Source organism: Aquarana catesbeiana, linkage group LG01 (genome assembly GCF_042186555.1).
Source record: "Aquarana catesbeiana isolate 2022-GZ linkage group LG01, ASM4218655v1, whole genome shotgun sequence".
NCBI classification, from domain to species: Eukaryota; Metazoa; Chordata; class Amphibia; order Anura; family Ranidae; genus Aquarana; species Aquarana catesbeiana.
The window spans coordinates 89,688,366-89,710,041 of NC_133324.1; the positions used below are offsets into that span (position 1 = coordinate 89,688,366).

General features: G+C 43.3%; 1 protein-coding gene across 4 annotated transcripts in view; it reads right to left on the bottom strand.

The window, feature by feature from the left end:
• The window catches only part of DAB2 (DAB adaptor protein 2), a 272,840-nt gene that overhangs the window by 12,986 nt on the left and 238,178 nt on the right, over nucleotides 1-21,676 (bottom strand). For all 4 annotated transcript variants that reach the window (XM_073621614.1, XM_073621624.1, XM_073621634.1 and 1 more), the window contains one exon: nucleotides 18,928-19,040. In XM_073621614.1, the coding sequence (XP_073477715.1) occupies nucleotides 18,928-19,040 (113 nt within the window). The remainder of the gene's footprint in view (nucleotides 1-18,927; nucleotides 19,041-21,676) is intronic.

A 21,676-nucleotide genomic window follows, 5' to 3' on the forward strand; every position in this document is an offset into this window, starting at 1 on the left:
TTGGCCTCTATGGAAATCGGTGCACCCGCCTACTCTACGGCAATGGATCCTTAAAACGCAGGACATTAGGGAAATGGAAGGTCTGACTAACTCCTAAAGAAGAAAAAACTGAAAGGTTTACTAAAACATGGTTCTATTGTTCTATTGGCTTGAATCTTACTGTATGGATGAATTTAAAAGGATGGGATAATCTCCTGCACTGCTACACTCTCTTTACATTGTCGACCCTCAACTTTCTTGAAACCCATTTCTTTGCTGGGAGTAAATACTTTAGATGATAGATGTTACTCCTCCCGCTGGTGGTGTTGCCCCGCCTGTCCCCTTCCTGTCCCTTACCAGGTTTTTGCAGCTGTCTGGATCCCAAAAAAGGGAGAATAGCTTCTCCTTTCCTCTCTTCTCAATTTTCGATTGAGAAGAGAGCATACAGGCAGCATATTGGTTTGAAATGGACCTATAAAGCATATGTAATGGGAGAGTTAAGATGAGTGTGCTGAGGTTTAGACATGTCAGTTGGGTACAAGGATTGTGGCATTTCTGTGCACTGCAAGTAGGCTTAAGTTTTATAAATCCATGCCCTTTTAAGCCCTACTTATTGTTAGTGTAATTTGGCCACACCCACTGTTCTCCATATGTGTGCCACATCATGACTCTCTCCAGGCTACTCAAAGGTGCCCCATGTCTGGCTGTACCTGGGGATCTGCAGTGCAAAAAAATACCTATAAAAACTTCAACCATTCTGTTTATCTGTGCTTTCTCCACCTCTCCTTCTGCCTATTGATAGCCCTTCCTCGTGTGCTGCTGCTTTCTGTGGATCTGTGGCTCCTTCACCTCCTCTGTTGCTCTTTGATGCCCCACTGTCATCTATGAATATCAAGCACATGTGCAGATGCCACAAAGGTCTCTGCCAGGTCTCTGGGATCAAGCAGAGACTGGTGGCCAATTTGCATAGTCATGGAGGTTTCCTGTGCATACACACTGTGGCATCTGGAGACTTGATACCTATGGCATTTGTGCACACGAATGGGAATCCTCTGCAGAACCCCATGCGCTCATTAGTAAAGCTGCCTCCTGTGGAAATGTGGAAAGCTTTACCAATTGTGGAAGAGGGAGGGGAAGGAATCAGAAACAACAAAGCTGTTGTAATGGGTGAAGGTCAGCTTTAAGTTCATTAGATCACAAGATATCAGGTGTGTTTCTCTATGGTGGCCTTCACCAAAATACATGGCACAGAATGAAGTACAGTAAGTGAGTACTGGGGGAATGATTAACTGCAGTCCTTGACCCTCCGCTAAACTTTTTTTTCCCCACAGTATACAGTAGTTCCTCTTTAAAGTTGCAAGGAACTTCATACAATTGTCTCCCTGAATTTCCCTATCACACAACATACAGTGCTAGTCCAATCATAGTTTTCCATAACAGATTTATTGTGGCCTCAAATCACAATTGTGTTAAATTCACAAAAGTTTTAAAGCATGGGTTATTTCCTTCACTGTGCTTTATTTTCATCATCTGCATTGAAACTGTCAGGGCTGGGCTCAGCCCTTCCTTCAGTGAGCTGGCCGCTCAGCTGTCGGCTAATTGCCAGCTCCTATCTCGCCACAGTTCCTCAGCTGTTGATGATATCCTGCTCATCAGTCCTGCCTAAGCCGTCCAGTCCAGAGGAGCTCTGCCTTCGCCTTAGTCAACATCACAGAAACTATCGCCTGCGATCCTGTTCAGGACTTGCTGTGCTGACATCTCTTCTGGCTCTAGATCCTGCTTGCTGTTCCACTACATTGATCCCTGACTTCTGGCTTGGCTGACTTTCCGTTGGTTACTAATTTTGGCTATGTTTTGACTACGTTTGTTCTTTTTACTTTTATTATTAAACAAGTGTGATTTAACTATACTTCTGTCTTGGCCTGATTTCATGGTTTCTGACAGAAACATCTCATTGGCTAATTTACAAAAAGAAGTTCCTCACCTTATCTGTATTTCTTGTGGTATTTTATAAAATTGCCTGTTCATTTAAATCTCATCGCCCAAAAATGTATGTAAAAGTCAATTTACAAACACTGTCCCACTGGTTATCACTCCCTAAAATATCACTAGCATTTGCTTGACAATAATTGTGAGGTCTATGGTATTATCGATCATTCCTGAACAGTGTCTGTTGAGCGCAGCACATCAATACACAGTGGCCAAATAAAGACAGTGCTATTTTTAATAAAAAACAATGATTAAATGTTTGCAGTTGTTTTTCAACATAGTCTAGAAAACTAGAAACTGATGTGGTTGCTAAGAGTAATAAGGCACTACATTCTACCAATCTGTTCTCTTTTCAGAACCATTGTGAACAGCTTGTATTGTTTCCCCTTTTCTGTGAATTCAGTAAGAGAACAGACACAAGCTAGCAGTAAGTGCCAATAATTGGGATTGCCAATAACGCTGTGTCTCGGCCTTTCACTGTTTTGGAAGACAAAGTGAGGACATCCATTTGGCAGGAAGTTCCTTTGTCTGTTCCTACTCATTTACATGAATAAGTGGTCTGAGCTCTAATAAAATACACATTGTAAGTTAATATTTCAAGGAGGTAAAACTGAGACCTGTCAGGAAGCAATACATATAACAACTGATTTGTGCCATTTTAGTAAGTCAAGCTTACATACCCCTCCAATGTTCTAGAAATAAAATAAATATTCCACAACACACCCTTTCTATATTCACATCATCATCTCATGGGAATCCTAGAAATAAGGGCTTCTATAGCTGCTCTACTCTATTGATGGAGAAAAAGCAAAAGTGAGAATAACCCCGCTTCCTCCCTGGATGTAGTGAGAATAACCTCATTCCCTCCCTGGCTATAGTGAGAATAGCATCATTCCTTCCCTGTGTCAGATGAGACCAAAATTGAACTCTTCGGATGCCTAAATATGCACCATGTTTGGAGGTCAAATGGCACTGCACATCACCTCAAAAACACCCCAATACCAACAGTGAAGTGGGAACATCATGGTGTGGGGCTGATTTTCAGATGATTTTGGTGCTGGCAAACTTCATATCATTGAAAGAAGGACGAATGGAAAAATGTACCAAGACATTCTTGAAAAAATTCTGCTGCCGTCTACCAGGATGATGAAGATGAAACAAGGGTGGACATTTCAGCAAGGCAATGATCCCAAACACAAAGCCAAGGAAACTCAATTGGTTTCAAAGAAAGAAAATAAAGCTGCTAGAATGGTCCAGCCAATCACCTGACTTGAATCCAATAGAAAATCTATGGAAAGAACTAAAGATCAGAGTTCATAGAACTTTAAGATTTGAAGACTGTGTGGAAGATTTGGCCAAAATCACACCGGAGCAATGCATGCGACTAGTTTCTTGAAGCTGTCATTACCAACAAAGGATTTTGTAAGAAGTATTAAATACATTTCAGTTAGCGTGTTCAATACTTTTTCCCTGTGTCATTCCATTTTATTACACATAACTTCATTTCTGAACTTATTTGTTTTGGTTTCTTTGTATTTATGAATTGCATGGGTTGTTACTGACATGTGGTGAAATGTTCTTGTCAATAGAACCTTTAGAAATAAATTTAGGGAAATCTGCAAGGTGGCCCTTCAGGAGGAAACCTCATTGAGAGATCATTTATTGCAGATAACAGATGATCGGGATAGCTTTGCATAATATAATAATTTATCTGTCACAATACAGTGAAAACCTAAGCCTTCTTCCACTATCTCGGCACTATGGAGCTATTAAATCTTATAATAATATAGACCATTCAATAATCACAGTGATTCAATCTTTCACAGCAATTCAAAGTGTCAGCTGCCGCTTAAAGTGCAAAATGCAAAAACAATAATCCATACAGTATAGTAAAATGTCCACAGGTACTTCTAATTACTACAGCGGCGCTACTGTCATTGCTTATTATGACCAGCTTTCATATGGTAATAGAACATGAGAAAACAGAAGAATGTCAGATGGTGATAAAAGTCTAGGGAGACACAGATGGTGGTCCTAATATGGTATTGAAGATGTGCACCTCACACCAGAATCCGCAACCTGTGCATCACACTCCCCTTAGCTCACCAGAAAGATCATATCAACAGCGGTTTTGCACTTGGAAGGTTAATGTTTACACTGCAATGTGTTGATATAAAAAACTGGAAACGCCGCGCCCTCAGAGGAAGTCTCACTCACCAGAAAAATGAACACATCTAGCATTGATCCCCTGAAGAAGTCACGTGACCGTGACGTCACGCGTAGGGACGGGACAGGCACTCTGACTGTTATTGGTATTACGAGCTCGCCGCTGGTCGGATCTCCATCCGGTTTTTAACGTTTTATGTAAGTACTGTAGTTTATGCTGTAATAAAACTGATACGCTTCCATGCAATACTACACTATTGTGGGCCTCCTTTCTTAATCTATCTGGGTGACCCCGGGACACTACTTGGAAGGACCAGACGCCCCTACAATAGAAGCGATCAGGATAGGACCATATTTCCACCATCCTCCACTGCAGACTAGACCCAGGATCTCTACATAGGCTGCCATGCCTCTGATTGGCTAAACTCGTTTACCCCATTACCTTCAGGTAAGGGGCCACTGCCCACCAATGTGCACACTGTTGCATGAAGACTGACCACTACTGTCACCTGTGTTTAGCACGGAAGTCAATACATGTTTTATGGACTTGCGATTGATTGTTTTTCGCCGCAAGGAACACTGCACCTGAGAATATTTTGCACGCAGATCTGCATGCATGTTTATGGACTTTTAAGCACTTAATCACATTTTAACTTGCACTGGATGCACTTTGGTTATATACGCACCTACGAATGTGTTGATTGATATTGTTTTTAGCCAGTTGGCGATTGATGATAGTCTTAGCCAGCTGTTATTTTTATCCAAGCTATATTTCTATCCAAGCTATATTCACTCATACTTTTATGTTTGCTACTGTGAAGTTTAAGCACCAATCACTTTGCACGTTATATTGATTATTATTTATTGTGTATTTTTATTATGATTTTTTTGACCATATACACTATTAGCACATAAGGACACTATTGCCATATTGGGTCATCTCTCTATTGCTCTGTTACATTTGCAAAGCCTATTTTGATGCACTTTAAGACGCTTACGAGCACAGTGCCTTTATGCGCCTATCTCATTAGGATTAGCGCAGCACCATACTTTATTCCATTCTAGCATTGATATGTTAACCACGGCTGTTATCGACGTCATGGAGGGTGTCAGAGCTTGTACTGGATCTCCCACAGGTACTCGGACCGAAAAAAAGGCTCAAAATAGCGTAATTCCGTTTTTCTCTATCGTTTATTTAAACTCAAACTGACATGTTCCATAAAATCCATCAGTCAGTTAGTTCTTAAATTATTTTCAGCATTAAAAAGAGTTCTACACAGCGCAGGAAACCAGTTGTCTCTTCCTGGCCGCCGCACTTACGGTCGCCGTAAGGTCACGCTCTGACCCGTTTCGTCATCACGACTTCCTCTGAGGGCGCGGCGTTCCAGTTTTTTATATCAACACATTGCAGTGTAAACATTAACCTTCCAAGTGCAAAACCGCTGTTGATATGATCTTTCTGGTGAGCTAAGGGGAGTGTGATGCACGGCTTGCGGATTCTGGTGTGAGGTGCACATCTTCAATACCATATTAGGACCACCATCTGTGTCTCCCTGGACTTTTATCACCATCTGACATTCTTCTGTTTTCTCATGTTCTATTACCATATGAAAGCTGGTCATAATAAGCAATGACAGTAGCGCCGCTGTAGTAATTAGAAGTACCTGTGGACATTTTACTATACTGTATGGATTATTGTTTTTGCATTTTGCACTTTAAGCGGCAGCTGACACTTTGAATTGCTGTGAAAGATTGAATCACTGTGATTATTGAATGGTCTATATTATTATAAGATTTAATAGCTCCATAGTGCCGAGATAGTGGAAGAAGGCTTAGGTTTTCACTGTATTGTGACAGATAAATTATTATATTATGCAAAGCTATCCCGATCATCTGTTATCTGCAATAAATGATCTCTCAATGAGGTTTCCTCCTGAAGGGCCACCTTACAGATTTCCCTAAATTTATTTCTAAAGGTTCTATTGACAAGAACATTTCACCACATGTCAGTAACAACCCATGCAATTCATAAATACAAAGAAACCAAAACAAATAAGTTCAGAAATGAAGTTATGTGTAATAAAATGGAATGAAACTGGGAAAAAGTATTGAACAAGCTAACTGAAATTTATTTAATACTTCTTACAAAATCCTTTGTTGGTAGTGTGATGCACGGTTCGCGGATTCTGGTGTGAGGTGCACATCTTCAATACCACCTTAGGACCACCATCGGTGTCTCCCTAGACTTTTATCACCATCTGACATTCTTCTGTTTTCTCATGTGCCATTACCATATGAAAGATGGTCATAATGAGCAATGACAGTAGCGCAGCTGTAGTAATCGGAGGTACCTTTTGGAGTACCCGTGGACATTTTACTATACTGTATGGATAACATTTTATCTGTTTGCAATTATGTCGAGGGATACCTAGTAATATGTAAAAAATGTTTGTTGTGCAGATATTACCCACATCTGCACAATCAGTACAAACATTGCCGTATTTTCTCTATTATGTGTGGTTTCTATATCGTCAGCACCATCTAGTGGCCACCACACATTTTTGTTTCCTGATTGAGATATTTTAAAAAAAACAAAAACACATAATGGCCACTGAGTGGCACTAACGATATAGGAACTATACATATTAGAGAAAATACAGCACTGTTCACCCTGATTGTGCAGATGTTTGTCATATCTGGACAGCAAACATTTTATATATATACCCCTTAGTACACGTGTCAAACACAAGGCCCACATACCATTTCATGTGGCCCTCACACCCAGGGCTTTTTTTGAGCAGGAATATGGAGGAACTACATTCCACAACCTCCGGCTCTCACACTCCACTCTCCGCTCACCACTGTCACTTGTAACCACAGAAGCCTTCTGTGTTTACAAGAACAGCTTTCCACTCACAGATCCCTGCCTGCCCTGCACTCATGGCAGAGACAAGGGAGATGCAGGTGCAGTGTGGGATGGGGCATCACGTGGTAAGCTGCACTATGATCCCCATCTGTGCCCTGGTTCACAGGTACCGACCAATGATCTCCCTGCAAGTAAGAGAGAGAAGTAGAGCAACCTACATTGCTGGGAGAGGTACAAGAGGCAGGCCAGGTAGGTGAGATGCGAGGAAGCTTTTGGGGGTGGGGAGAGAGATGAGGGTTGTGAAAGGAGATGTATACAGAGCTGTGGGATAGGGGATAGTGGTGTAGAAGTCAAAGCTGAAGAGGGGTGCAAGTGAGATGTGGATAGCCTGTGAAAGAGACTTGAATCCTGCACACCCCTAAGCTCCGCACTGTGTATGTAGCACACTCCTCAACCCTGCACTCTATACATAGCACACCCCTGAACTCTGCACTCAGTACATAGCGCACCCCTGAACTCTGCACTCAGTACATAGTGCACCCCTGAACTCTGCACTCAGTACATAGCGCACCCCTGAACTCTGCACTCAGTACATAGCGCACCCCTGAACTCTGCACATAACAGACTTCTGGGGTGCGGAGGGGCATGGTTGAATTCCCGCACCTATTCTCTAAGATAAATTTATATAGCCTTACAGATAGAACCAGCCATTTGGGGGCAACCATAATGCAGACGCAGCCTATGATGAAATTGAGTTTGACACCCCTGCCTTAGTATACAGTCTAGAGAGGTTTCTTAAAGTGGATGTAAACCCAAATTTTTTTTTATGTCACAATGTAGAGTATAAGATTTCCTATCATTTGAGCCCAGTCTTGCCACAAAGAGTTAATCCATCTCTGAGCAATCCTCTTATTGTTCAGTGAGAAAAATCTTGACAAACAGAGAAAAACTGTCAAATCCTCCCCCTTGCTGTGAGTGACAGGTGATTTACATCTCGTGCACTAGCCTAAGACATGCATTATTTTTTAACTCCCACCCCCACTCCTTTCTTCAGCAGCTCTGCAAGGATTGGCTGTTCCACACCTCAGCATGATTTGGCATGCTGAAGTCATGTGGTTACTTTCCTGTCTTTTCACTGGATGTTAGAGATCATAGCAGAAGTTCAGTGTAAGAAATACACAGGAGAAATGCATATTGACAAGGGGAGTGTAGAAGTGGGCGGGGAGTCTACTGACATCACAACTCCACCCACCGAGCTCCAGACAACAGACCCACCCACAGAATCTGCAGTTTTTCGGGTCTAATAACAGACAGAGGGGAGACATTTGACAGGTCAAGATACATGCAGGAGGCATGTATATCCTTATAGATAACACCTATGGCAGTAGTTTAGAAACGATGACATTGAGTTTACATCCGCTTAAACTTCTGGGGAAAGATGGGGAAGTGAAATTTGTGGGGGCAGAGAAGTGTCTGATCATTCATTTTATCAGTGCTGCAGCTTGCACTATTCCTGAAGTAGGAGTGGATGTTCCATTTGGGTATAGGAAGTACAGTATATACCAGTTATGTGACTTTCCTAACTATACATTTCTTGAAATAGTTTTGTGAGTAAATGGGACAGTTTGCCTTCTGGCACAGTTCCTGGATATATGCAAATGTGCCTGTTATTCCACTGATGTTTTTAATTATATGTTTTTACATGATGTGTTTTGGTGTTGGTTGTAAAGGCGCATATAAAGAGTTACATGTATTTCTTTAGTTGCTTCCTGGTTTCTGGCCTAACCCAAAATTATGTAATAAATCACAGGACTCTTCATGGGCATTTTTTTTCCATTTATCAAGAGGAGGGAGAGAGAGGTTTTCTCAGCTAAGAGAAGATGGATTCCAGGATGCTACATGAATTATCTCCCTTAGTAGTACACATTTTCTGTCACTTGATCCTTCCTTGAAGATTTATATGCATACCTTTTTGGCAGATGAAGCACCCCCTGGATTGAGGGGAGTCAGCGCCATGGAGAATTAATTTAATTTATTGCCTTCCACTAGTGACCACCAGCAGGTGGTATAAATAAAGCAGGACTGGAGCAAGAGATTGCCCTTGCCCTGGGACTCAGGAAGTCAAACCCAAGAGATCTATTGATATGGGGATTGCTTTGTGAGAGAAAGAAAAAAGATTCGCACTACGCCAGTTTGCGGAGGCCCCACAAGCAGACTGAGAGCTCCTTAAGGAAGTGGCCCAACACTTGGTGGATTTAAAGAAGGGGTCCACAGGCTCGCTGCTGGTGGAACAGAAAATGGTGCATGCCAGATATTACCTGCAGAAGATTATAACTGCAGATGATGTGGAGGCCTACCTCACACCTCAGCACTGAAGGGCACTGATAGGCGGCACTGTTAGGTGGCACTGATGGCCACTGATTGACATCATTGATGGGCACTGATTGGCATCACTGGTGGGCACTGATTGGCAGCACCGGTGGCCACCGATATTAGCACTGGTGGCCACAGATAGGGAGCACTGATAATCAGTGCCCTAATCACCAGTGTAGATGTCAGTTTCACACAAGCCAGTTACCGTCTCTCCTCTCATAGTGTCAGCGCGAGTAAAGGAATGCCGATAAACGGCTTGTGTTTACAACGTGCTCAGTTTGAAGCTGTGGAGCTTGGTGTAAGTGGAGCTGGATTAAGTGGGAGTTAAAAACAAGTGTTAGAGTATACAAGTCTTGCTGTCTGTTGGTGTTTGCTGTCTGTTGGTGTGTGTTTGCTGTCTGTTGGTGTGTGTTTGCTGTCTGTTGGTGTGTGTTTGCTGTCTGTTGGTGTTTGCTGGGTTGCATTTTGGGGACTTTTCCTTTTAGTTTTTAATTTGCCTTTTGTTGTCACTTTTTAAATAGCTTTTTTTTTTTTTTCTTGTTTCATCAGTCTATCAATTAAGGGGTGTGGTTAATTGCTCACAGGTGCCTATTTAACTTGTTGTAGGACTCAGTCTGAGCGTGCTCAGTTTGAAGCTGTGGAGCTTGGTGTAAGTGGAGCTGGATTAAGTGGGAGTTAAAAACAAGTGTTAGAGTATACAAGTCTTGCTGTCTGTTGGTGTTTGCTGTCTGTTGGTGGGTGTTTGCTGTCTGTTGGTGGGTGTTTGCTGTCTGTTGGTGTGTGTTTGCTGTCTATTGGTGTGTGTTTGCTGTCTGTTGGTGTGTGTTTGCTGTCTGTTGGTGTGTGTTTGCTGTCTGTTGGTGTTTGCTGGGTTGCATTTTGGGGACTTTTCCTTTTAGTTTTTAATTTGCCTTTTGCTGTCACTTTTTAAATAGCTTTTTTTTTTTTTTTTCTTGTTTCATCAGTCTATCAATTAAGGGGTGTGGTTAATTGCTCACAGGTGCCTATTTAACTTGTTGTAGGACTCAGTCTGAGCGTGCTCAGTTTGAAGCTGTGGAGCTTGGTGTAAGTGGAGCTGGATTAAGTGGGAGTTAAAAACAAGAGTTTAAAACAGGAGGTTATAACAGGGGTCATAGTACCTGTGTAGTGTGAGTATCTGAGTGTTGTCTGAGTAGTGTGTGTGGATCGTTAGTACTTGTGTATTGTGTACCTGTGTATTGTCTTGTCGTGTACCTGTGTATTGTCTTGAGTATTAGTGCCAGGAAACTAGTTGTTAGGTAATTTGGGGTAAAATCCCCAAATCCTCACTAAATTTAATAGGTACGATGCCCGGCGGGTGTGGAGAGGCGACTCTTTGTACATCTTGCCGCATGTATGCGTTCCTTGATCATCCGATCGAGGGCGAATACTGCTGTGCAAAATGTAAGCACATTGTTTCCCTGGAAGCCCAGGTTCTGAATCTGGGGAAGCAACTGTCAGCACTGAGAAGTCCCTCCATACTAAAGGTGAGCCAGGAACGTACACGGCAGGTGCCGGCAGGGGCCAGCACAGAGGCGGGTGGAGACAAAGAGGTGCAGGCACTAGCAAAGAGTAGATGGGTGACAGTCAGGAGGGGTAGAGGGGGAAGTGCCAGGGAGGCCGATCCAGGACTGGAGCATCCCAATAAGTACGCTCCATTGAGTGACATTGGTGTAACCAGTCAGGGACCAGCACTGCTGGAGATGAGGGACTCTCCTAGCTGCCAGGGGAAGAACTCCTCCAGTGAGAGTGGGGGGGCAACAAAGGGAAAGGAAAGACAGATTCTGGTGGTAGGGGACTCAATTCTTAGAAGGACAGAGAGGGCAATCTGTAACCAAGACCTGAGGCGCCGAACAGTATGTTGTCTACCGGGCGCTCGGGTTCGGCACATCACGGATCTTGTGGACAGATTACTGGGAGGGGCTGGGGAAGACCCGGCTGTCATGGTGCACGTTGGCACCAATGACAAAGTCAGAGGCAGATGGAGTGTCCTAAAGAACGATTTTAGGGACTTAGGAGCTTAATTGAGAAAAAGGACCTCCAAGGTAGTGTTCTCAGGAATACTACCGGTACATCGAGCCACACCAGAGAGGCAGAGGGAGATTAGGGAAGTAAACAAGTGGCTGAAGAGCTGGTGTAGTAAGGAGGGGTTTGGGTTCCTGGAGGACTGGGCCGACTTCTCAGTCGGTAACCGGTACTATAGAAGGGACGGACTGCACCTAAATGAGGAGGGTGCAGATCTGCTGGGAATGAAGATGGCCAAAAAGTTAGAGGGGTTTTTAATCTAGGTGATGGGGGGGAGGGTCCAGAGACAGTGATAGCCAGCGCGGAAGATATTCCAGAGGGTAGTATTGGGGGCATTAGTGGTAGGTTAACCAAAGCACAAAAACACAAGGTGAGTATAGTAGCAAGTCCAAGTTGCAATCTTGAAACACCCAATACGAGGACAATATGCGACCGGTCTAAACTATGTGGCATGTTCACCAATGCCAGGAGCCTGGCGGACAAGATGGGTGAACTAGAGATACTGTTGTACAAGGAGGATTTGGATTTTGTGGGAATTTCAGAGACCTGGTTCAACAGCTCTCATGATTGGCTGGCAAACATTCAAGGGTATACCCTATACCGCAAGGATAGAGAGGGTAAAAAAGGGGGAGGGGTATGCCTATATATCAAGAATAATGTACAAGTGAATGTGAGAGATGACATCACTGAGGGGGCTAGGGAGGAGGTGGAATCTTTATGGGTAGAGCTCCAAAGGGATGAAGCTAAGGGGAAAATAATACTGGGAGTATGCTATAGGCCCCCTAACCTGAGGGAGGAAGTGGAGACGGATCTCCTATCACAAATTGGATTAGCAGCAAGGATGGGAAGTGTTATCATAATGGGGGATTTTAATTATCCAGACATAGACTGGGCGGAGGGAACCGCGCATTCATTTAAGGCTCGCCAGTTCCTTAGTGTCTTGCAGGACAATTTTATGGGTCAGATGGTAGACGCACCAACTAGAAATAAAACTAGATTACCAACAATACAGACCTGATAACAGATGTGGAAATACGGGGCAATTTAGGTAACAGCGATCACAGGTCAATTAGTTTCAGTATAAATCACACAAATAGGAGACATGAAGGGAACACAAATACACTGAATTTCAAAAGAGCCAACTTCCCTAAACTACAAACCTTGCTAAAAGGCATAAATTGGGATAAAATATTAGGAACAAAGAATACGGAGGAGAGATGGGTTTGCTTTAAGAGCATATTAAATAAGGGCATTAGCCAATGTATTCCATTGGGTAATAAATTTAAAAGAGCGAACAAACATCCTGGATGGCTTAACTCCAATGTAAAAATGCATATAAAAGCAAAGGAGAAGGCCTTCAAAAAATACAAGGTTGAGGGATCATCCACAGCATTCAGAATTTATAAAGAATGCAATAAGAAATGTAAGGGTGCAATTAGGATGGCTAAGATAGAACATGAAAGACACGTAAACAGTAAAAAAGGGAGGACAGACCATATTGGCCCCATAAAGAATGAGGAAGGACATCTGGTTACAAAGGATGGGGAGATGGCAAAGGTATTGAATTTATTCTTCTCCTCAGTCTTCACGAGTGAATCGGGGGGCTTCAGTAACCAAAACTGCAGTGTTTATCCTCATGACACAACACAGGAAGCACCTACATGGTTAACAGAGGACGGAATTAAAATTAGACTTGAGAAACTTAACATTAATAAATCACCGGGACCAGATGGCTTGCATCCGAGGGTACTTAGGGAACTCAGTCAGGTGATTGCCAGACCGTTGTTCCTAATTTTTACAGACAGTCTATTGACTGGAATGGTACCAGCTGATTGGAGAAAAGCCAATGTAGCACCAATATTTAAAAAGGGCCCAAAAAACATCCCTGGGAATTACAGACCAGTTAGCCTAACATCAATAGTATGTAAACTCTTGGAGGGGATGATAAGGGACTATATACAAGATTTTAGTAATAAAAATGATATCATTAGCAGTAATCAGCATGGATTCATGAAGAATCGTTCTTGCCAAACCAATCTATTAACCTTCTATGAGGAGGTGAGTTGCCATCTAGATAAAGGAAGCCCGTAGACGTGGTGTATCTGGATTTTGCAAAAGCATTTGACACAGTTCCCCATAAACGTTTACTGTACAAAATAAGGTGCGTTGGCATGGACCATAGGGTGAGTACATGGATTGAAAACTGGCTACAAGGGCGTGTTCAGAGGGTGGTGATAAATGGGGAGTACTCAGAATGGTCAGGGGTGGGTAGTGGGGTTCCCCAGGGTTCTGTGCTGGGACCAATCCTATTTAATTTGTTCATAAACGACCTGGAGAATGGGATAAACAGTTCAATCTCTGTATTTGCAGACGATACTAAGCTAAGCAGGGCAATAACTTCTCCGCAGGATGTGGAAATCTTGCAAAAAGACCTGAACAAATTAATGGGGTGGGTGACTACATGGCAAATGAGGTTCAATGTAGAAAAATGTAAAATAATGCATTTGGGTGGCAAAAATATGAATGCAATCTATACACTGGGGGGAGAACCTCTGGGGGAATCTAGGATGGAAAAGGACCTTGGGGTCCTAGTAGATGATAGGCTCAGCAATGGCATGCAATGCCAAGCTGCTGCTAATAAAGCAAACAGAATATTGGCATGCATTAAAAGGGGGATCAACTGCAGGGATAAAACGATAATTCTCCCGCTCTACAAGACTCTGGTCCGCCCGCACCTGGAGTATGCTGTCCAGTTCTGGGCACCAGTCCTCAGGAGGGACGTACTGGAAATGGAGCGAGTACAAAGAAGGGCAACAAAGCTAATAAAGGGTCTGGAGGATCTTAGTTATGAGGAAAGGTTGCGAGCACTGAACTTATTCTCTCTGGAGAAGAGACGCTTGAGAGGGGATATGATTTCAATTTACAAATACTGTACTGGTGACCCCACAATAGGGATAAAACTTTTTCGCAGAAGAGAGTTTAATAAGACTCGTGGCCACTCATTACAATTAGAAGAAAAGAGGTTTAACCTTAAACTACGTAGAGGGTTCTTTACTGTAAGAGCGGCAAGGATGTGGAATTCCCTTCCACAGGCGGTGGTCTCAGCGGGGAGCATTGATAGCTTCAAGAAACTATTAGATAATCACCTGAATGACCGCAATATACAGGGATATGTAATGTAATACTGACACATAATCACACACATAGGTTGGACTTGATGGACTTGTGTCTTTTTTCAACCTCACCTACTATGTATGTAGCTGTACTTGGACACAGCTGATCAAGTGGTAAAGGGCCATTGTGATTGGCTCTTTACCACCATCTGTGAACAGCTGTGTCCGAAGGACATGGCGATCACAGAGTGCACCGTCCAATCATGAGAGGACGTCATATGATGCCCTCCCAGAAGTGGCAGACCACATTGTAGCCGTCATTTTGCTAGAGCGTGGTCGCCAAGTGCTTAAGGAAGTGGGTCAGCTATGGAGACCCTAAGTCTGCAGACCAGCTAGTGGACCTGGTGGAGAGGTATACTGCTTCTCATTTGATCTAACCCCCCCCTCCCCCTACATATGGTGGATTTGGTGGTCAACTTCCTGAGTAAGGCCACTGCAACCCTACAGGAAACCAACCCCCAGTTCGCAGAGGTGAATCGCCAGTTTGCGGAGCCCCAACAAGCAGACTGAGAGCTCCTTAGGGAATTGGCCCAATACTTGGTGGATTTAAAGAAGGGGTCCACAGGCTTGCTGCTGCTGGAACAGAAAATGGTGCATACCAGCTATTACCTGCAGAAGATTACAACTGCAGATGATGTGGAGGCCTATCTCACACCTCGGCACTGAAGGGCACTGATAGGCGGCACTGTTAGGTGGCACTAATAGGGTGGCACTGATGGCCACTGGTTGACATCATTGATGGGCACTATTTGGCATCACTGGTGGGCACTGACTGGCAGCACTGGTGGCCACAGATAGGGAGCACTGATAATCAGTGCCCTAATTACCAGTGTAGATGTCAGTTTCACACAAGCCAATTACCGTCTCTCCTCTCATAGTGTCAGTGCGAGTAAAGGAATGCCGATAACCGGCTTGTGTTTACATCGTGATCAGCTGTACTTGGACACAGCTGATCAAGTGGTAAAGGGCCATTGTGATTGGCTCTTTACCACGATCTGTGAACAGCTGTGTCCGAAGGACATGGCGATCACAGAGTGCGCCGTCCAATCATGAGAGAACGTCATATGACGCCCTCCCAGAAGTGGCAGACCACGATGTAGCCGTCATTTTGCTAGAGCGTGGTCGCCAAGTGCTTAAGGAAGTGGGTCAGCTATGGAGACCCTAAGTCTGCAGACCAGCTAGTGGACCTGGTGGAGAGGTATACTGCTTCTCATTTGATCTAACCACCCCTCCCCCCTACATATGGTGGATTTGGTGGTCAACTTCCTGAGTAAGGCCACTGCAACCCAGCAGGAAACCAACCCCCAGTTCGCAGAGGTGAATCGCCAGTTTACGGAGCCCCAACAAGCAGACTGAGAGCTCCTTAGGGAATTGGCCCAACACTTGGTGGATTTAAAGAAGGGGTCCACAGGCTCGCTGCTGGTGGAACAGAAAATGGTGCATGCCAGCTATTACCTGCAGAAGATGACAATTGCAGATGATGGGGGGAGGCCTACCTCACAATGTTTAAAAGAGTTGCTGTTCGGGATGGCAAAAAGAACAATAGGCTGCTAGCACATTTTCTGATGGGTGAACCCCAAAAATCTTATTATGACCTGGAACCAGAGGCTGCCCAGGACTATGAAAAACTAAAAGCTTCTTGCACGCATGGGCATCACCATTGTGGTCCGGGCTCAGCGGGTGCATCACTGGTCATAATGTTCAGACAAGCCATCCCGCTTCCAGATGTTTGACCTGATACATCTCAACAGGAAGTGACTGTAGCCCAAAATGTTGTCAGCCTCTAAGACTGTGGAACGTGTGGTCATGGATCGCTATTTGTGTGCTCTCCCTGCCACCCTCACTAACTACGTACTGGACACTTTTACCCTCTTCCTGCCCAAGCAAATTTTCAGCTTTCAGCGCTGTCGCACGCTGAATGACAATTGAACGGTCATGCTACACTGTACTCATATGACATTTTTATCATTTATTTTACACAAATAGAGCTTTCTTTTGGTGCTATTTAATCACCACTGTTAATAAACAGTGGTGATTAAATACGTTAATTTTTCTCCTTCACTGATGTGCGCGGATGAGTCTGCACTAATATTCACTGACAGGTTGCACTGATGGGCACTGATAGGCTGCATTGATTTCTCAGCACTGGTGGGCACTGATGAGGTTGCACTGATAGGCGGCACTGATGGGCACTAATAGGTGTCACTGATGAGGAGGCACAGATTTGCATCACTGGTGGGCACTGATTGGCAGCACTGGTGGCCACCAATAGGCAGTACTGTTGGGGCTGCACTGATAATCAGGACACTGATAATCAGTGCCCTGATTACCAGTGTAAGTGTCCCTTTCATACAAGCCAGTTACCAGTTCTTTTCTCCTCCTGCTGTCAGCGCGAGGAAAGGAATGCCGATAACCGGCTTGTGTTTACATCGTGATCCGCTGTGATTGGACACAGCCGATCAAGTCATAAAGGGCCGTTGTGATTGGCGCTTTACCACGATCTGTGACCAGCTATGTCCAAAGCTCACCAATTTGCATAATATTGGCTATATGTGTCCAAAAGATGATGGTCTGATTTTCCTTCTTGTGATGTTGTTGGTCACATATGGTCAATATTATGCAAATTGGTGAGCACTTATATTAATGGTATTACATCATATATATGTGTTTTGAGAATTATGTAATAAATTAATCATGTTATTGTTATTATAATGATGATTTTTGTAAAATATAGATGAATGTAGAGTTGCCCAGAAGAAGCAATTCATGGTTCTGCGAAACGCGGCGGAATACTCCATGCACCAGCATCCTTCAAGTTTTATAATGATTTAAGTATCACTATTGGCAATTTCCATATGTGGCTTGATGTATTTGTCAATTTTATGCTATTTATGTTTTTGTAATAAACTTACAATTTTTCTATCAACAAATGTGTGTGTTCACCTCAGTGACAGCCTCACATCCTCTAAAGTCCCATCACCAAATGGGAGAGTGGTGTTCTCCCAACCTCCTTTTTCCAATATTGTTACAGGGATGTAGATGTGATTTACTGTCCCTAGAAGTGGTCTAACAATTCTATATATATATAATGGACGCTATGTATCACCTCGGACGCATTCATATGCAGGAAACTAACGTGGAATGTAGGCCGGGTTTTCCAGGCCACCTTGGCAGTATTGGTTCCGGACCAGATTTTAGGTTCCATTGCTGACCACCAGCAGGTGATATAAATAAAGCAGGCTGGAGCAAGAGGTTGCCTTTGGCCTGGGATTCAGGAAGCTAAACCTGAGAGAGCTACTGATGTGAAATTTGCTTTGCAAGAGAAAGACATAGGTTTACATTATCTTTGTTTTGTGGGTGACTGAGAGAAGCCCTTCACCTGAGATATAGGAATCACTTCTATTTAGTTAGTGCCTGGATGGGAAGGATTAGTTTTCTGTTTTGTTTTGTTTGATTTCCATGCAACCATTTAAATAAAACTGGCTACAAGTCAGACTTTTAAGAAAGACCTGCAGTCTGGATGGCCTTTTTCCAAGTGAAGGTGATCCCCAATTGAGCTAACCCCCACAACACACACGGAAATGTTTTGCCTTTCGTTTCTATTATAAACTGAGTTGTTTTACAACATGAGGGTTCACATATACTTTAAGGCATTCATTACATCTCCAGAGAGAGCCTTAAAGTGGATATTCAAAACACTAAATATACTTAAATCTACTCCCACTTCCGTTCTAAGCCTATTCTATGTACCTTGTGAAAAGAAAGATCTGTATACTTACCTATTCTTAGGGCGCTCCGGCCCAGTCACATGATCAGGCCTCAGCAACCAGCTTCAGTGTAGAGGAGGGACAGCTGACAACAGATGCTCCATAGTAAGCCTATGGGAGATGTCATCGTCCAGGCTCTGCAGCCATTGTCCGCTATCTCTTCTCTACACTGAAGCCGATGCTGAGACCTGATCATGTAACCAAACCAGAGCGCCCTCAGAACAGGTAAGTATACAGATCTTTCTTTAACAGGGTAGATAGAATAGACTTAGAATGTGGATGGAAGTAGATTTAAATATAGTTGACGTTTGACTGAACTTTTACTTCAAGGCTCCCTCTAGAGATGTAATGAAGTATATGTGAACCTCACCTGGTAAAACAACCCATTTAGTTGAAAAAAGAAATGAAAAGCACTATTATCTTCAGTAAAGACATTTTACAACTTGTAGTTACTTTTTTTTTGGTATAGTTCAGCAGATGAGGAAAGTAGGTTCAGTGAAATTTTGAACTTTAGGTCTATTTTGATACTATGTCCTTACTCCATACTGTACAAAACTAGACTGTTACTTACAGAGTTTTGTAATGGAGCACCAAAGGAGTCTGATCCAAATGGGTTTTCGAACAACCCTTCGCTGGGTTTGGTCACTGGCAGTGTTTGCACTCGTGGGGCTGGCTTTGGTGGCTCTGTCAGTCAAATAAACAGTTGCATTATTAACATCACAAAATTGAACATATTGATATATCTAAAAACATAATTTTTTCTTTTTAAGAAAAGAACAATATACGCTTTCACCAATAACACCAAAATACCAGGTTTATAACAAGGTGTCATTTTTAAGGTTAAATGGACTTGTCATCCATGATGATAAAAGTCCCACCTAAAAGAAGGCAGAACAAGTTATTAATATTACCTTTGTTCTGTGTACCCCCCATCCTCCCCCCAATCCTATTTTCATTTTGTTACCCAGGATAAGACTTACATAACTTTAGGGTTTAGCCCTCTCCCTATAACTAAATCCTGCTCACCACCATGAACACCTTAGTGACCGTTAAGTTTACACTCACTGGACAAGAAAATAGGTAGACGAGTGGAATTTAGTCCCAAAGCGAGGGAGTTTTCGGCCCATGTGTACCCAGCTTTAGTGTGCACTAAATGGACAAGAAGATGGTAGGTGGAAGGTTTGTGCGACGATCTCTCCCGCTGTGCTATTTTATTCTGACAGGGGGACTTTCCCCCCGCCAAAATACACTCATTAGCACTCGCAGCTGATCAGTTGCTGGTTTTCCCAGCATGCACGTTTAACAGAAGCTGATTTTTGGCCCATGTGTACCCAGCTTAGGTGTGCAATAAATGGACAAGAAGATGATAGGTGGATGGGGTTTAGTCCCAAGTCAGAAAAACTCAGCTGCTAGAGACAATATAAAACCTGGATCAAAGGGCATACAAAGAGACTCTTGGGTATCTTTAGGGCGTATCCCTCTTCCTAGACCTAAGCCTTGCCCACTACCACCATAAACATCTTATTGGCCAGTAAGTGTTGGTGGAATTTAGTCCTAAAGTCGGGGAAGCCCAGTCCCTAGAGACAAATTAAACCATGATCAGAGGGGCACACAACAAAGCTCTTGGGAATCTTTAGAGCTTATCCTTCCTCCTATGCTAAGCCCTGCCCAATACCATCATGAGCACCTTAGTGGCCAGTAAGGGTGCACTCATTGGACTCATTCTGTGGGGTGGAGTTTAGTCCAAAAGTCAGGAAAGTCCAGCCCCTAGAGACAAAGTGAAGCCAAGATCAGTGGGACATACAATTGTTTGAGTATCTTTGGTAACTTGATGTGGTGAAATTATATTTTGTTCCAGGAAAGAAAAGTGACATAGATGATTGGAGCTGTCCTTCAGACATATCAGGTGTTACTGCAGGCATGGACCTCAGTTTGTACAGGGACACATTCTTGTGCATTGTGAGACAAAGTGAAGCCAAGATCAGTGGGACATACAATTGTTTGAGTATCTTTGGTAACTTGATGTGGTGAAATTATATTTTGTTCCAGGAAAGAAAAGTGACATAGATGATTGGAGCTGTCCTTCAGACATATCAGGTGTTACTGCAGGCATGGACCTCAGTTTGTACAGGGACACATTCTTGTGCATTGTCTGCTTGCTGATGTGGCGCTTGCGTTAACCCCCAAATGCCTGAAGGCTAGCTCTTTTCATTGTAGCAAAACAAAATCGGTACTGAGAGAAATATGAAGGCTTCCATTGCTCACCTTTCTATAAAAATACTAGTTCCCTGGTTTCAATACTTTCTGAATCGCTGACCCTGAACAGACACACTGAATAAAAAAGTCATAAAAAAGTCATAACACCTGATTTAAATATATTTGTTTAGGGTCAATGATTCAGATAGTACTGAACTGGATTGTAAGTGCCAAATGTAATAATTGTGGCAATCACTTCTGTTGCATTAGATCATAAGCATAAAAACAAACACACATACTTTCCCCCCTGCTGCAGTAATGGTCTGAGAACTTAGCAATCACATGACCACTGATCGCTCAGTTATCAGTCAGCTCTGAGCAGAGAGCGTGATTGTTAGTCACCACTCTCTGCTTTGCCACAGTAGAGCTCACTGTAGCACCGTAATGGAAAGGGGGCGGGTGCAGATGGCTTCAGCTCTCAGGCACACTATGAGATCCGGGGCCAGTTGTTAATCAGGCAACAGGGTGGATCCCCACAATATGTTCGGGTTTCTTCCAGAGCATGGAGTGGGTCTGTGGCATCAGCCGACAGCGAACTTTAGCCCACTGTTGGCTGATTCTGGGTCACAGGAGAGCACAAGTAAGTGCACCACAAGAGAACTATGATCAAAAAAAGCTTTTGCCATACTTTCCTTTTAAAGTGTATGTCTGGGCAAAAAAAAAAAAAACACCTCTCCACCCGTGCAGAGAACACTTTCCATTAATTAAGAAAATGCAAAGTGTTCTGTGAATGATGCTGTGCGAGAGACCTCCTGTGTTCACCTAACAGCAAAGCAGTCACTGGGCATGGGACCTGGATGCCAGTGGAGATCACTGTAGTAGCGATGCCGACCACAGTAATTTCCAGCTTTCCGGTGTATCTTTCAGGTATGACATGCATATACTTACATTGGTCCCAGCTGGACCAATGTGTAGCACTGTGTCTTAAATAAAGATGTGTCTCAAATGAAGATTTGCTGGCTGATTGTCAGCCCAGACTGATTTGTAGTTTCGTTTTTCACTTGGTTTTCCCCTAAACTCAGTGGAGCTGTGATTTCTTACTGCTGCCAGTAGGTGTCATTTGT